The 15,875-nt window shown below is 44.8% G+C and overlaps 1 protein-coding gene across 6 annotated transcripts in view; it reads right to left on the bottom strand.

Moving 5' to 3' along the window:
* stxbp5 (syntaxin binding protein 5) overlaps positions 1-15,875 on the bottom strand; it is a 245,187-nt gene that overhangs the window by 43,077 nt on the left and 186,235 nt on the right. For 4 of the 6 annotated variants that reach the window (XM_033026117.1, XM_033026118.1, XM_033026119.1 and 1 more), the window contains exons 20-21: positions 12,177-12,236; positions 12,039-12,086 (exon numbers count right to left, since the gene is read on the bottom strand). The exons of the other annotated variants lie outside the window; for them this stretch is intronic. In XM_033026117.1, the coding sequence (XP_032882008.1) occupies positions 12,039-12,086; positions 12,177-12,236 (108 nt within the window). The remainder of the gene's footprint in view (positions 1-12,038; positions 12,087-12,176; positions 12,237-15,875) is intronic. 6 annotated transcript variants of the gene reach the window in all.

Here is a 15,875-nt window from a genome sequence, read left to right as displayed (position 1 = left end):
TATTGTTTGAAATCTCCGATAAATTACGGTATTTTCAGTAACATTTAATTTTATTTTAATGTTTTCTAAAATAATATTTGTATTTTTGAATTATTTTTAAATGCCTTTGATTAAAATAATTAACTGTACAAATGTTTTTGACACCATGCCTTCCATATCTGGAATATGTCAGTTGGGGAAGATGGTCACTATGAGTAGCAGCAGTGGGCTGGACCTTCAACAATCTTCCCAACGTTGAGCTGGAAGAAATGTCTGCCTACGACATTCACCAATGTGAAGGGATCAAGAGAATTGGTAGTGTATATAATAGTAAAGTATATATAATCATTATTCATATGGTAGCTGATACCCAATTTTCAGATAAAGGTCAAGAACTAGCATTTAGAAACAATGCAAGCCAGGACAAGGATAGATCAGTCAAGGGACACTGATGAGTGTGGTCGACACAAAATGCTGGAGTAACTCAGAGGGACAGGCAGCATCTCTGGAGAGAAGGAATGGGTGACGTTTCGGGTCGAGACCGTTCTACAGACTGATGTCAAGGGAGTGGGTGGGACAAAGGTAGAATGTAGTCGGATTCAGTAAGACTGGTGGGAGAACTGGGAAGGGGGAAAGGATAGAGATGGAAAGCAAGGGCTATTTGAATTTAGAGAAGTCAATGTTCATACTGCTGGGGTGTAAACGACCCAAGTGAAATATGAGGTGCTGTTCCTCCAATTTTTGCTGGGTCTCTCTCTCAATATGGAGGAGGCCCAGGACAGAAAGGTCAGATTGGGAATGGGATGGGGAATCGAAGTGCTGAGCAACCGGGAGATGAGGTAAGTTAAGATGGACTGAGCGGAGGTGTTCAGTGAAACGATCGCCGAGCCTGCACTTAGTCTCGCCGATGTAGAGAAGTTGATACCTGAAACAGTGGATATAGTAGATGAGGTTGGAGGAGGTGCAGGTGAACCTCTGCTTCACCTGGAAAGACTGTTTGGGTTCTTGGATGGAGTCGAGGGGTGAGGTAAAAGGACAGGTGTTGCATCTCCTGCGGTTGCAGGAGAAAGTGCCTGGAGAGGGGGTGGTTTGGGTGGGAAGGTACGAGTTGACCAGGGAGTTTCGGAGGGAAAGGTCTCTGTGGAAAGCAGAAAAGGGTGGAGATGGGAAGATGTGGCCAGTAGTGGGATAATGTTGGAGGTGATAAAAATGTTGGAGGATTACATGCTGTATGCGACAGCTGATGGGGTGGAAGGTGAGGACAAGCGGAACTCTGTTCCTGTTACGAATGGGGGGGGGAGGGGGAGCAACAGTGGAGCTGCGGGATATCAAGGAGACCCTAGTGAGAGCCTAATGGAAGAGGGGAACCCCCGTTTCCTAAAGAATGAGGACATGTCCGTTGCCCTGGTATGGAAAATCTCATCCTGGGCGCAGACGGAGGAATTGGGTGTAGTCTTTAAAGGAAGTAGGGTAGGAAGAAGTGTAGTCTCGATAGCTCTGGGAGTCAGTAGGTTTGCAGTAGATGTCGGTCAATAGTATGTTTCCTGTGATGGAGACGGTGAGATCTAGAAACGGTAGGGAGATGTCGGAGATGGTACAAGTGAATTTGAGTGCAGGATGGAAATTGGTGGTGAAGTTGATGAAGTCAGTGGGTTCAGCATGGGTGCAGGAGGTAGCACCAATGCAGTCGGCAATGTAGCGGAAGTAGAGTTTGGGGATAGGGCCCATGCAAGTGCCCAAAGCTACGCCTTGGATTTGGAGGAAGTGGGAGGAATCGAAGGAGAAATTGTTGAGGGTAAGGACCAGCTCTGCTAGGCGGTGGAGAGTATTGGTAGACGGAAATTGGCTGGTTCTGCGGTCGAGAAAGAAACGGAGGGCTTTAAGACCTTGCTGGTGGGGGATGGAGGTGTAGAGTGACTGGACATCCATAGTAGAGATGAGGGAGTGGGGGCCTGGAAAGCGGATGTCATTGAGGATGATGAAGAGCGTGTGAGGTGTCTTGGACATAGGTTGTGAGGGATTGGACCGGGAGATAGGATGAAATCGAGGCATGTTCGATTTTTTCCCCTGCACTGATGAGTGTGGTATTGGTCAACTATGCCAAAAGATTCCAGGCACATTCATGCGAACAAGCAGCGCTAGATGACAAATATCGCAATAGTATTGGATATCTGTGATCATAATCGGAGCTGTTTGGGTGCAATAGCAGCATCAGAAACTTGATGAGAATGATTCAAAAATACAGTTCAAAGTAAAGTGCAGTTCACAAACCTCAATACATTCAAGAATTTTGAAGATAAAAATTGGAGAAAGGGTAATTAGTTTGCAAGGAAGTAGTTCTAATTCAAAGCAAATAACTAACTGTAGTGCAGAAATCTAAAGTTGAAAAAAAATTGTACTGCAGTTTGCTTCCATTTCCACAACACAAGTACAAAACCCATTTTCACGACCTGAACACACAATCAAATCTGACACTTACGATGGTCCACTGAAGGAATGCTTCATTGACAAGTGTGCTCTCTTTGACATAAAATAATTGTGCTTTCCCCATGGCAATATTAAAACAATGGCAGGAATGTTCAAGGAATCTGATCAATAACTTGCTGCTTTCAGTAGAAGTGGAACTGGGATTTTCTGTTACAGAAATAAATATAGTTCGAAAGACATCCCTGATGTCATTAATTTTTTTCCCCTAATAGCAGGAGCTTCACTTCCCTAGGCTATATTATTAAATTCCTAATGCCTCCATGTTCTGCACTTCAATCAGTTAGGCAGAGTATTGTTATGTGATTCAGTTTGATCAGCGTGGCCAGTATGATTTGTGCTTTGAGTAGCCATGGTGACTGCATTTCTGTCCAATTAGGAACTATGCATGTTTTCTGTAAAAGGGAAAAAAACCAGATAGCTTCACTGTTGGATTAGAGATAAAATGCTCATTCTAGACAGTGTTTCATCGCACTTTTCATTGTACTATCATGTCCTATGAGACTTCAATACACATCCAAAAATGTTTCCCAGATATCAAGCAGTGAGTTGTAAGATTTATTAAGCATCTATGGATAGAGAGGTCTAGATTGTTTCTCATGTAATCACCATGATCCCTTACTGCAATTATCCATGAGAAATGGGTAGAGGCGTTATTACCCAGTTTTAATTTAGATCAAATAAATGTACACTTCAGGATTTAGATGCTTGCTGTTATGTTTTTACACTACAATGTAAACAGAAAATGCTGGAAATAATCATAACATTTCAGATTAAAGGCCCCTTGTCAGAGCCTTTCTTTCACAGATACAGCTTAAGCCGCTGAGTTAGCATTTTCCATTTTAACTTTAGATTTTTAGCATCTGCAGTTTTCCTTTTTGATTTTCACGTTTTCACATCTTTGGCCACAATTTAAAAACAAAATGTCCACAAAAGGAAAGAATAGTCAGGTATCACACAGTTGTAGCTTTGAGTTGGATTATGTTGAACTTTTTCTCTATGAAAGATGACATTGAGACAATCTCGTCTTGTGAATATTAAGGCAAAACACCAAATTGACTCACACTGAGAAATGTTGTGGTGAGCTCTCGAAGTATTATGCCATTGTTGATTGAGTTAAGGTTTTGGCGTCTTCAATCTCTTCAAAAGTCTTTGCTTGTGTAGTTAGTGCTATGAGATGGGTATATGAACATTTCCTCTAAATAAATGACATGTCTGCTGGCTCTTAAATTTTGAAGAGAGTAAGTCGGGAGGAGACTTTCCTGCAAGATGTTGTTATTTAGGATTCTCACTTCACACGTTGTCCATTAATATTCAGAGTTGAATTAACTTGTCAATTGGAAATCAATGGGGCAAATTAAACACCATGCAATGCTTTCAGAATATTGTAGGCTGCAGCAATATCATACTTCAACATGAGATTGTCAAAGGAGGGGGAAGAGTGGAGCTGGAAAATGAGATCTACAAGAAAACAGTTATTATTCTGAAGAAGGGTCTCAACGTCACCCATTCCTTCTCCCCAGAGATGCTGCCCGGCCCGCTGAGTTACTCTAGGCATCTTATGTTTACCTCCGGTTATTATTCAATGCTGTACATCAAGCTTGGTTGGCCGGAAATGCAAATGAAATTGACAGATAACCGGTTTTAAATAATGCTCCTCTGACATTCTTTGTCTTCACAAATAATGAAAGGGGCAATTCGGCCCGCTAGGTTCATGTCAGCTCCCAAGTTAATAATCCCATGAACCAATCTCAGGAACAACTTCTTGTGAGGCTTCAGAATTATCTTGTATAAACTCAGGTACTGTCCAATTCACCTATACCATGGTGCAGACATTGGATTTTGCCTATGGAACTGGTGCACCACAATACTTGGAATTATATTCCAATATCTATATCATATCTATAAACTTTTAAAACTCTGTGTGTGTGTGGGTGTATGTCATTTTGCCTTTGATTTTGCGTTTGATTCGTTACTCCGCGAAAACCAGACGCAAAAACGCCGAGATTTTTACCATTTCGCTAGTGATATTACTTTTACATTCGCAAATCCACTCCTCATTAAATTTAGTCGTTTTTCTGTACACATTTTCAATAAAATCCTTCACAAAACTTACTGTTTTCTTTAAATCAGCAGCTGCGGACGTCACAATGGCCACATGCCGACCAATCCAGGCCCACCTGCCTCCAGTATGCCTCCAAGTACGCTCGCGCCACGCCTCCCGCAGCTGGATTCCAACGCCCGCCCGCCTGCCCGCTCACTCCAACCCCCCCCCCCCACTCCAACTCTCTCACCCCCTTCACCCCGACTCGCCCTCTCCCCCCAGACAGAGTAGAACGCCGACTGTTGCCAGAACCGCAGCCGCAGTTTTCCCGCTGCAATATTTCGTTTTCAGCTTCTGGTAACTGTGCCCGACCGACCTGCTTCAGGGGAGAAGAGATAAGGCGACGGGTGGGCGGGGTAAAGGCCGGGGTGTGTGGAAATGAGCAGCCACCCGCTACAATAGGCGCAATGGTCCTTCCTATAGTGAACCCTGCTGCTGCTCACAGTCTCTGATGGGGCCGCTTTCACAGACTTAACCGTGAGCGGCCCCCGCGTTAAACCAGTGCTCTGGAAACTCGGCATCTGATGGGGACGAGGAGGCTTCCAGACGGAAGGCAGGGACAACTTAGAATCCAGCAGCAGAGTGGCTCCGTTAATGGATTATTCCAGTGAGTTCAGTTTGGTAACAACCCCCCATCTCCTCCCCCCTCTCCTTCCCCCCCCCTCCCTCTCTCCACACCCCCCTTCTCCAACGGCCCCCCTTCTCCAACCCCCTCCTCTCCAACACCCCCCGCTTCTCCAACCCACCCCTTTTCCAAAACCCCCCCTTCTCCTCCCTCACTCCTCCCATCCATAACCCCCTCTCACCCCCCTCCCCCCACATCTCACCCTCCCTTCCCCCCACCTCTCACCCTCCCTTCCCCCCACCTCTCCCCCTCCCTTCCCACCCTCTCTCCTCCTCTCCACCCCCCTCTCCCGCTGTCTCTTGCCCCTCTCTCTGTCTCTGCCCCTCTCTCTCTGTCTCTGCCCCTTCTCTTTCTGCCCTCATTCTCTACCACCCCCCCCCTCCCTCTCTAGAAGCGCCTGCAAGTTGGGGGCTATGCGTCAGTAGATAGGGCCGTTATGGGGTAAAAGGAGCATATTAATAATATTAATATAATATCAAGGGGGTAGTTGGCGTGTGTGTGTGGTTAGTGTGTGTGACGCCGCATGCTGCCCCCCCCTCCCCACGTTGGGGGTACAGACCCAACTGGTCTGCACTTGGTCTAGTATCTATTTGTGTGAGTGTGAGTGTGTGTGTGTGTGTGTGTGTGTGTGTGTGTGTGTGTGTGTGTGTGTGTGTGTGTGTGTGTGTGTGTGTGTGTGTGTGTGTGTGTGTGTGTGTGTGTGTGTGTGTGTGTGTGTGTGTGTGATTTTGCAGTTGAAACGTATCTCCTTGAAAACCAGACGCAATAACGCAGAGATTTTTACAATTTCGGTGGGGATTTAACTTATGAGTTCAGAAATCCACTCCTTGGTCAATTATTTCCCCAAATTTTGAATAAAATTGATCACAAAACTCAATTTTTAAAATATAAACGCCGCTCACCAGCTGCTGACGTCACAATGCCCACATGCCCACCAATCCAGGCTCACCTGCCTCCAGGCCCCGCCTCCCCACCGCTGTGGATTAAAATGCGCAGAAAGATCGAGAAAGTTCTGCAGAACAAACATTCTACAGCTCCGTTCCGCTATAGCTTCTTTGTTCTACAGATCTCGGGGCAGCGACTCCTCGCGCGCTGAATCTACTCCTCTCCACTATAGGATCACGCGCTTAAACTTCTCATCACTGTTGGTGCAGTTCGTGAAGCTCTGCGCGCTCATTCCAGCTGTGGGTTTCCAGAGTCAGAAGCCGCTTCTCTCTCTCTCTCTTCATTTGGCAGCCCGGCTCTCCTCCACTCGCATTCCCACCTATATTTCCGGACTTTTTAATCCTTTAAAGTTTTAACAAAAGACAGAAAACCCATCCATTAAAAAAAAAAAAAAAATCCAGAGTGACTCGCAGGGTAGAACAGGACACTCCGGGAGGAAGAAGCACTCCAGCGCACCCAAGTGACGTCACAATGGACTCACAAGGCAGGATGGGACACTCCGGGAGGGAGGGGCACTCCAGCGCACCCGAGTGACGTCACAATGCACTCGCAAGGCAGGACGGGGAGGGTGGTGCTGGAGCTGGAGTGAGAGCCGAACCCGGGGCCGAAAAAGCCGCCGCTGGAACGAAGGACAAGCCTGGGTCCGGGGTCAGGGGCGAGCCCACTGGAGCCCAGGGCCGGGCCGGGTACGAGAACCAGTTCCAGGCCGTGGTGCAGCTCTACGACCTTGGTAGGAACTGGGGCAGGGAATGGGAGTGAGGGAAATGAGGAGGGAAATGGGTGGGGGGTGGGTTAGAGAAAGGAGATTCCCTTCACTCCAACCCTCTCTACCCCTCTCCTTCTCAACCCTCCCTCCCCCTCTTTATCTCTATCTACCTCACTATCTACCCTCACTCCCACTCTCTTTACCCCCTCCCTCTCTACCCCCTCCCCATCTAACACCCTCTCTACCCCCCTCCCTCTCCACCTCCATCACCCTCCTTCTCTGACCCCCCTTCTGCTCTACCCCCTCCCTCTTCATCCCCCATCCCTCTCTACCCTCCTCCCTCTCTACCCCCCTCCCTCTCCAGGAATTGAAGAGGGAAGGTAAAGAGGAGGATGAGGGGGTGCTGGGGGGTGAGGATAATTGAGCCGCGCCAGCGCAGCTGGGGGCTATGCGTGAGTGGTGCAATAATGCGTTGGCGGGAAACGGCTTGCATTGGGGGAACGGGTGAGTGGTGGAATCTAGCATTGGGGAAGCAGACCCAAGAGGTCTGTACTTGGTCGAGTATATTCTTATATTCTAATATTAGAATTATCATGCCATTATGCAAAATGCTAATATAAACTTGTCACAGTGTAATTATATCCTCCACAGCAGAGCATCACAACAATTGGAGGGCAGATATAATTACAATATATCATGTTTATTTGGGCATTTATGAATACAGGTCAGGACAGTATTTATAATTGAAATATAAATGTAGGGCACACTATGGGATGAGCGATCCTAGTCAAATTATGAAGTTGGCTATGCAAGTCAATAAGCAAGTCAAAATGTATCTCCTTCCCTTTGAGTAAAACAAATAAAGGCTGGTCCCCCAATGGGTGCTGTGAGAAGCTAAAGTTACCATTAGCCCAAAGGAAAAGGCCTACATTGTTGCCAAATTAGGCCGATTATTTAGAAAAATTCAGAATTCTGCAGAGGATCCGAATTGAACAGGAAAGGGAAAGTAGAAAAGAATAGCCAGCCAGAAAAATAAAACTAGACTAAGAACTGATAAAAAGAAAAAGGTTAGCTATTACTATTGTGTGTCCTTAATGTTGTGCAATAAGGAAATAGAAGAGCAATTAAATATCTATTTTGGGTCTGTCATCAAGGAAAAGACACATAAATCCTCCTATAAACAGTGAAGAACTGCAGATCAAGAATGAATGAAGAGCTCAAAGAACAAATGTTAACCTACTAAAACCCCTGTCTCACGGTGCGAGTCCACCCACGAGTGATCCCGAGTTTAAAACAAATCAAACTCGTGGTAATCACGTAGAATTAACATAGCGGGAACGTTGGAACTCGTAACGCTAACGGCAGGTACTCGGGAAACATGTTAACTCGTGAAAATCTTTCAACATGATGAAAGATTTCCACGAGTCAAATTTACTCTATTCCTGCACCTATTTTCTATGTTTCTATGCTTGAGTATATGGCAATAAAACTCGATCACTTGATTTTGAAGCATTCATGCATGGTGGAGGTATAATGTAGTCATAGAGTGATACAGTGTGAAAACAGGCCCTTCGGCGCAACTTGCCCACATCCGCCAACATGATCCAGCTACGCTACCTGTTTTTGGTCCCTACCTCCAAACCTGTCCTATCCATGTATCAGTCTAACTTTTTCTTAAATGTTGGGATGGTCCCTGCCTCAACTACCTCCTCTGGCAGCTTGTTCCATGCACCCATAACCCTTTGTGTGGATAAAGTTACCCCTTAAAAAGTCACCTCTTAAAAATACTTCATACAAAAAAAATTGAAATGGTACTTCTACAGTGCACTAAAACATGATTTTAATACATCAAATAGTTCCTACCCTTGGAGGGAGGACACCCTTCTTCCACACCCTCTCCCCACTCGGCTGCTCCACTCCCTCACCGGGTACCCCCAAAGCCAGTGATCAGTGGACACCCCCCCCCCCCCCCCCCCCCCGTCGCTATGCTCCCTCGGGATTGGTCTCTCGCAATTTCTCACTCCCAACTCTCACCCAATGTTGGCAGCCCTGTAAAAATGTTAAACTTTTAAACTCGTTGTAAGAACGTAGTAGCCTGTGAGTTTACCGTAGTGACTCGTGAGTCTACCGTAGTGACTCGTGAGTCTACCGTGGGCACTCTTTAACTCAGCGGGACAGGCAGCATCCCTGGAGAGAAGGAATGGGTGACGGGATGATGTTTCCAAAATTCTGCTGCGTCTTTGTGTTACTCCAGCACTGTGTGTTCACTTTTTGTCAACCAGCATCTGCCCTTTCTTGTGTATGACATTGGATGTTGTTTAAAACTGGAGTAACTCACAGGAGGCATCTCTGGAGAGAAGGAATGGGTGATGTTTTGGGTCGAGACCCATCTTCAGATTGGTTAGGGATAAGGGAAACAAGAAATATAGACGATGATGTAGAGAGATAAAGAACAATGAATGAAAGATATGCAAAAAGGTAACGATGATAAAGGAAACAGGCCATTGTTAGCTGTTTGTTGGGTGAAAACGAGAAGCTAGTGCGACTTGGGTTGGGGAGGGATAGAAAGAGAGGGAATGCCGGGGCTACCTAAAGTGAGAGAAATCAACATTCATACCAATAGACAATAGACATTAGGTGCAGGAGTAGGCCATTTGGCCCTTCGGGCCAGCACCGCCATTACAAAAGACTCTTGCATCACCAACTTCCTATAGGTATTCCATTTTCCAAGTTTTTCTATTCCATTGCACTTTTTCCCCACAATAACATTTTTCACATGTGCTTCTGAAATGTCTTCCCTTTAATTCAACTATAACTTTGTCACAGAAGATAGGGTACACAAAATGCCTGTTCCATTTCCCACACTACTTTTCTCAACTCTCTTCTACCACCCAGAGCAAGAGTGGGGTTCCCCGTCATCTTCTTTCACCCACCAACCTCCTCATTGAAGGAATCCTCCTTCATAACTTCTATTACCTTAAATAGAATGCCCATACCAGAAACCTAGCATCATCGACTCCTTTCATGACACTTTTACAAGCAATCACAAGAAATGCAACACATGCATTTCCCACCATCCAAGAACAGAGAATTCTTGTGGGGAAGTAATGATTCACTTGCATTTTTCCAAAGTAGTGTCTTGTATTTGGTGCTCATGATGCTGTTTCCTCTATAATGAAAAAAACAAACGCAGATATGGTGACTGCTTTGTAGAATACCCCTGCGCACGATGCAGGAATGACCCTGAGATTCCAGTTGTCAGCCATACTCCCACCATTGTCTATGGTTTCTTGTCACTGTTCCAAGAAAACAAAAAATGCTAGAAGCACTCAGCAAATCAGGCAGCATCTGTGCGAAGAACATTGGGGGTAATGTATCAGATCAAATGTCCTTCATCACAACTGGGAAAAAGAGAAGGCAAAGCAAACATCTCTGATAGGATGAGCCCAGGGTAACAGTGGGAATAAACCACACATGAAATCGCTTTGTTGACAGGTTAATGAAGCAAGCAGAGAACATAAAGGAACGCAAAAGCTGAGAATACAGACCTGGAAAGGTGAGAGAATGGAATTGATGTTCAGATTGTTTCAGGTGTCCTTGCACACAAATTCTTAAATGTTAACATGTAGATAAAGCATCCAATGAATGAGATTCACTTCTATTGATAGAAGATTTGAGTACAAAGTAGTGACATCTTGCTATAATTATTTGGAGCCCCTAGACAACTGTGCACAGGTCTAGTCAACTAACCAAATGAAGGATATACTTATGACTGAGAGTATGCTGCAAACATTCACCAAATTGATTCCTGGTTTACAGGGTTTTTCATATATGGAGAGATTAAGCAGACAGAATCCAGATCGTTTAGAAGAATGAAAGGTGATCTCACTGAAATGAAAAATATGATTGACAATAGAGAATAGGTGCAAGAATAGGCCATTCAGCCCTTCGAGCCAGCATCACCATTCAATGTGATCATGGCGGATCATCCCCAATCAGTACCCTGTTCCTGCCTTCTCCCCATATCCCCTGACTCCACTATCTTTAAGAGCCCTATCCAGCTCTCTCTTGAACGTATCCAGAGAAACTCTGTGAACCGAATTCCAGATTCACAACTCTCTGTGTGAAAAAGTGTTTCCTCATCTCCATTCTAAATGGCTTACCCCTTATTCTTAAACTGTTGTCCCTGGTTCTAGAATCCCTCAACATCGGGAACATGTTTCCTGCCTCTAGTATGTCCAAACCCTTTATAATCTTATATGTTTCAATAAGATATCCTCTCATCCTTCTAAATTCCAGAGTATACAAGCCCAGCCGCTCCATTCTCTCAGCACATGACAGTTCCGCCATCCCGGGAATTTACCTTGTAAACCTATGCTGCACTCCCTCAATAGCAAGAATAGATTGAGATAGCAATTATATCTAGCCTCATCTTTCTGCTTGCAATGCCAAAAGAAGTCAACTGCAATATATAATTATTTGAGTCTGAGCATTAATCCAGAATTCCATGATGCAGCTTTTGACTAAACATGTTGTTACAGATTACAACGTCCACTTGTCTTCAGGATGTAACAAATCTTTACTTTTGCAGCAATGAGACAAGCCATACAAGCTTGAAGCAGTGTATTGTATGATTTCTGCCAGAGATATTTTCATAATGCGGTGTATTAGGTCCAGCAAACAAGTGGAAGCTGCAAATATTGAACACCATACTACGGAAAATAACCAATTTAAAACTGTACTGAAATACAAAATTATTCAAGTTGTGATTTAAAAAAGAATGCTCAATATATACTAATTTACTTGCTTCCCTTTGATTTATAATTGCTTCTACCAGGCATGTCAATGAATATGTAAACTAATTCTGTATTCATCCTTGAAGAAAATATCATTGTTATTAACAGATGATTTTAATATAATCAATTACAAAAGCAAATTCATGGCGAGGAAAAGCAATTAGAAATGATTTCTCTTTTGGTCAAGTATTTCATTTCCACTTAATACAACAATACCAATATAATACAACAAAGTGATCAATACACGATCATGCATTGCACTCACAGATCAGAAACACCCCAAGAGCACAAAGTGCGAATTAGTAAGTCACCAAGCAAGGTGCTTTGATTAGTCGTCTGCTTTTGGTTAGTGCTTCAGAGGGAAAGGCGTTAGTTAAATATGGAATTATTACTTCATACCTATGTCAGATACTACGATCTTGGAAAGTTTTCTGCTTTTGATTTTCACTAGAAAGGCATAATAATTTATGTGTAAATAAAACAAAAGTAATGTAATTGTGAAAAAAGAACAAATTATTTTGTACCATAATACTATACCCTTTTCTATAAAGTTATGCAATTTCTGATCATCTTCAGAATTGCACGAGGAAGCAGAACCTACACAGGAATACATTGACAAAGAATTAAAATGTAAAATGGCATGAACATTTTATCTTCCTCATATATAGTCTAGGTTTGAATGTGTATGGCTTAACAATTAACTTACTTCACTGAACTCAGAGTTAGAACGTTCTAGGCAAATGTCAATTTGTCTCCACCCAGATACATATCCTAGTAATTCGGAAATGGATCCCTTTCCACCTCCCACCTCTCCCAGCATTATGCACAATAACCGGCAACTGAAGGACAATTTTAGTCCACATTAATTGTTAGCTACATCAGAAACAATCACCTTACATGAAAACATTGCCATTATTGCTCAAAATAATTTCTACTGAAATGAAAATATTAAAATAAAACTCTTGTAAAGGTGCAAGCCCAGACAGGACACTTTATAAAACCTAACGAAGCAAAGATTGCGTTCAAAGCACTAAGATTACATCAGAGTACAGGAAACCTTTAATTGCACCGAAACCATTGCCTTCATGCTAATTAAACTCCTGCAGACATTATCTGCAAGATTGGCCATGTAACTTGTACTAATGCAAGGGCTCAATAGTGAATATTCCCATCCGTGAGGGTGTAATGAATATTAAAGAGTCCAGTTCAATTGTGTCGTGATCGCTCAATTTCTGTACACAAGTACTTTCCCAGAATGGATTGTTGATTTGAAGGCTACACACAGACTGTGGTCAAGTAACTCATCACAGGCTGGGAATCAATCCAGATACTTCTGTTCCAGAACACTTTCAGATGTATTCTGTTCAGAACTATAGTAACCGATTGAGACACAAGAAGCTTGCATTATAAATCTGCTCATCTGTGTATGGAATGCAATCGTATTTGTTTGCCTATGAACACCAATTATATTTTCTAAATATAAATCTAACAATAAATCAGCTTCGTTTCTCTAACAAAAACTGTATCAGAACAAAAGAATGAAGGCAATTGAAGCTAATCAAATGCAGTAGTTTACTTTCATTGCACATCTCTCATGTCATCTAAGATTCTCAACTTGTAGGAGCACCCAGGGCAAGGTCTTTGCAACTGGACAATTCAATTTCAAATACTAAAACCATGGCAAATAAATCTATGGGTTTGGAGATTAATTGACCTCTGTAAAATTGTCCCGAATGTGCAGGGAATGGACGAAAAAGAGTGATAACACAGAACTGGTTTGAATGGGTAATCAGTGGGTGATCGGCATGGACTCAGAGGACTTTAGGACTTGTTTTTATGCTGTATCTCTAAACAAACTAAACTAAGAATTTAAAATCAGCTTAAACAACATGAAAATAAAAGAAACAGACCAATAATCTCAAATATTAAGGTCTCAAGATTGCCACTCGAATTACCAATTGGTTGACTAATATTCCATCGGAAAGGAAAATACCAACCTTAATAGGTCTACATTGTACAAGTACCTATAGTGATGTGGATGCTTTTCAGTAAAGGATGGACGACAACTATAATCACAGTGTAACTAGAGATGGGCAACAAATGCTGACCTTGCCATATTAGAAGTACAGGTGCACAACCTTTTATCCGAAAGCCTTGGGACCAGACACTTTTCGTAATTTGGAATTTTTCGGCTTTTGGAATGGAAGATTTTTAGCGTAGATTTTAACGGCTGGCTCAGTGGTAGAGTGCTCGGCTCATATCCGCAAGGTCGCGAGTTTGCGCCTCGATCCCTGGCAGTTACTCGATCGCGAGTTTGAGTCTTCAATGTAGTTTTTTCTTGCAGAATAGGAGAGAATAGGGAGGGTTAGGCTGGGATCATTCTCTGCGAGATGATCTTGGTGCGGGAGACAAGTTTAGGAGAGGTGTACTGACTGTGTGGGCAGAACTTTGGAAGTGATTGCCCACCATTCTCAAAAGCCGCTGTGTCTCCCTGTCCCTCCAACTCCAGAGGAATCCGCTCCCCGATGGGCCGCTACGGCGACAAGTGGCAGTTCGCCCACAGCCCGAGCTGCGCCACCCCAAGAACAAGACGTACCTTGCACACCATCAGCTTCTGCCCCTACTGGAGTTGGAGCGGGGTTGGGCTGGAGTTGCTGATCTGGGATCTTCGTGCTTGCAGTGGGCCTGGGGGTCGGTGTCCCGATGAGGGGGCGCAGCTCGGGCTGTGGGCGAACTGCCACTTGTCGCCGTAGCGGCCCATCGGGGAGCGGCTTCTGGTGGTCCTGACGTCTCTCAGCTCCTGTCCAGGGGGGTGGCCGGAGACGTCAGGACCAACAGGAATCCGCTCCCCGATGGGCCGCTACAGCGACGTGGCAGTTCGCCCACAGCCCGAGCTGCGCCCCCATCCGCAACCCGGGTTCCTCTGGAGTTGGAGCGGGGCTGGGCTAGAGTTGCTGCTGGCTGTGAGTCTCTGGGATCTCCGTGCTTGCAGTCGGTGTCCCGTTGGTCCTGACGTCTCCGGCCACCCCCCTGGACAGGAGCTGAGACTGGGAACTGTACCGCCCTTGCCCCCTCCCTCTGCAACTGCAAACAACCCCACAGTTCCCAGTCTCAGCTCCTGTACAGGGGGGTGGCCGGAGACGTCACAGCCCGAGCTGCGCCCCCTCATCCGCAACCCCAAGAACAAGACGTACCTTGCGCACCATCAGTTTCTGCCCTACGGGGAGCGTGTTCCTCTGGAGTTGGAACGGGGCTGGGCTGCTGCTGGCTGTGGGTCTCTGGGATCTCCGTGCTTGCAGTGGGCCTGGGGGTCGGTGTCTCGTTGGTCCTGACGTCTCCGGTGACTGGCACTGACCTGCTGGCATCACCGACGTGAAGACAGTGCAAAGCCCCCGCGCCGGTGCAATGGGCGGGGAGCTGGAGAGGGGAGGGAAGGGGTCACACACATGGCCGGGAAGCAGAGGGGTGTAGGTGGGGTGAAACTGAAGGGAGTGACAATCTGCTGCTGCCTGCCCGCTGAGTTAAAAAGTTCCCACGCAAGACTCACGATACACTGTGTATCGTGAGTCTACCGTGGGAACTTTTTAACTCAGCGGGCAGGCAGCAGCAGATTGTCAATTATTAACCCTCCCGCGCAATATACCCTCACCTTCTTTTTTATGAATGGGGATTTAGTTCCCCTTTCTTCGAGGACCGACCGGAGGTTCCGCCGTCACCTCTGCGGGCCGCCCTCGGTGAACGTCTTCAAGGACCTTTCTTCAAGGACCAAAAAAATGTCCGCTATTCGGAGCATTTCGTTATTTGGAACTTCGGATAAAAGGTTGTGCACCTGTAGTAATAAAATTCCCCAATGAATTATCTACTAATGTGGGATCTGGTGATCTGTAAAACTGAAATACATCAGAAAATGGTTAGTTAATCAGCTTTGCCCATTTCCAGAACCTGGGACAGCAGTTATCCATTTCCAACATACCACCTATCATTTATTCAACAAATAAAGTTCCAGAAAGATTCAATGTATCATGAACTAGTATATTTGCAGAAGCAACAATTATCAGGTTATCAAACTCTAATGAATGTCAAGAGGGACATAGAAGTTTGATATTGGAAAACATTCCAGCAGGTTGGAATACTTTGTCTGTAAAGTAGTACAGGTGCACAACCTTTTATCCGAAAGCCTTGGGACCAGACACTTTTTGTAATTCGGAATTTGTCGGTCTTCGGAATGGAAATTTT

The sequence above is a fragment of the Amblyraja radiata genome, chromosome 8 (genome assembly GCF_010909765.2).
Source record: "Amblyraja radiata isolate CabotCenter1 chromosome 8, sAmbRad1.1.pri, whole genome shotgun sequence".
Classification (NCBI taxonomy): domain Eukaryota; kingdom Metazoa; phylum Chordata; class Chondrichthyes; order Rajiformes; family Rajidae; genus Amblyraja; species Amblyraja radiata.
Note: the sequence above shows the minus strand (reverse complement) of the source record. Positions and strands in the feature narration are given on the sequence as shown.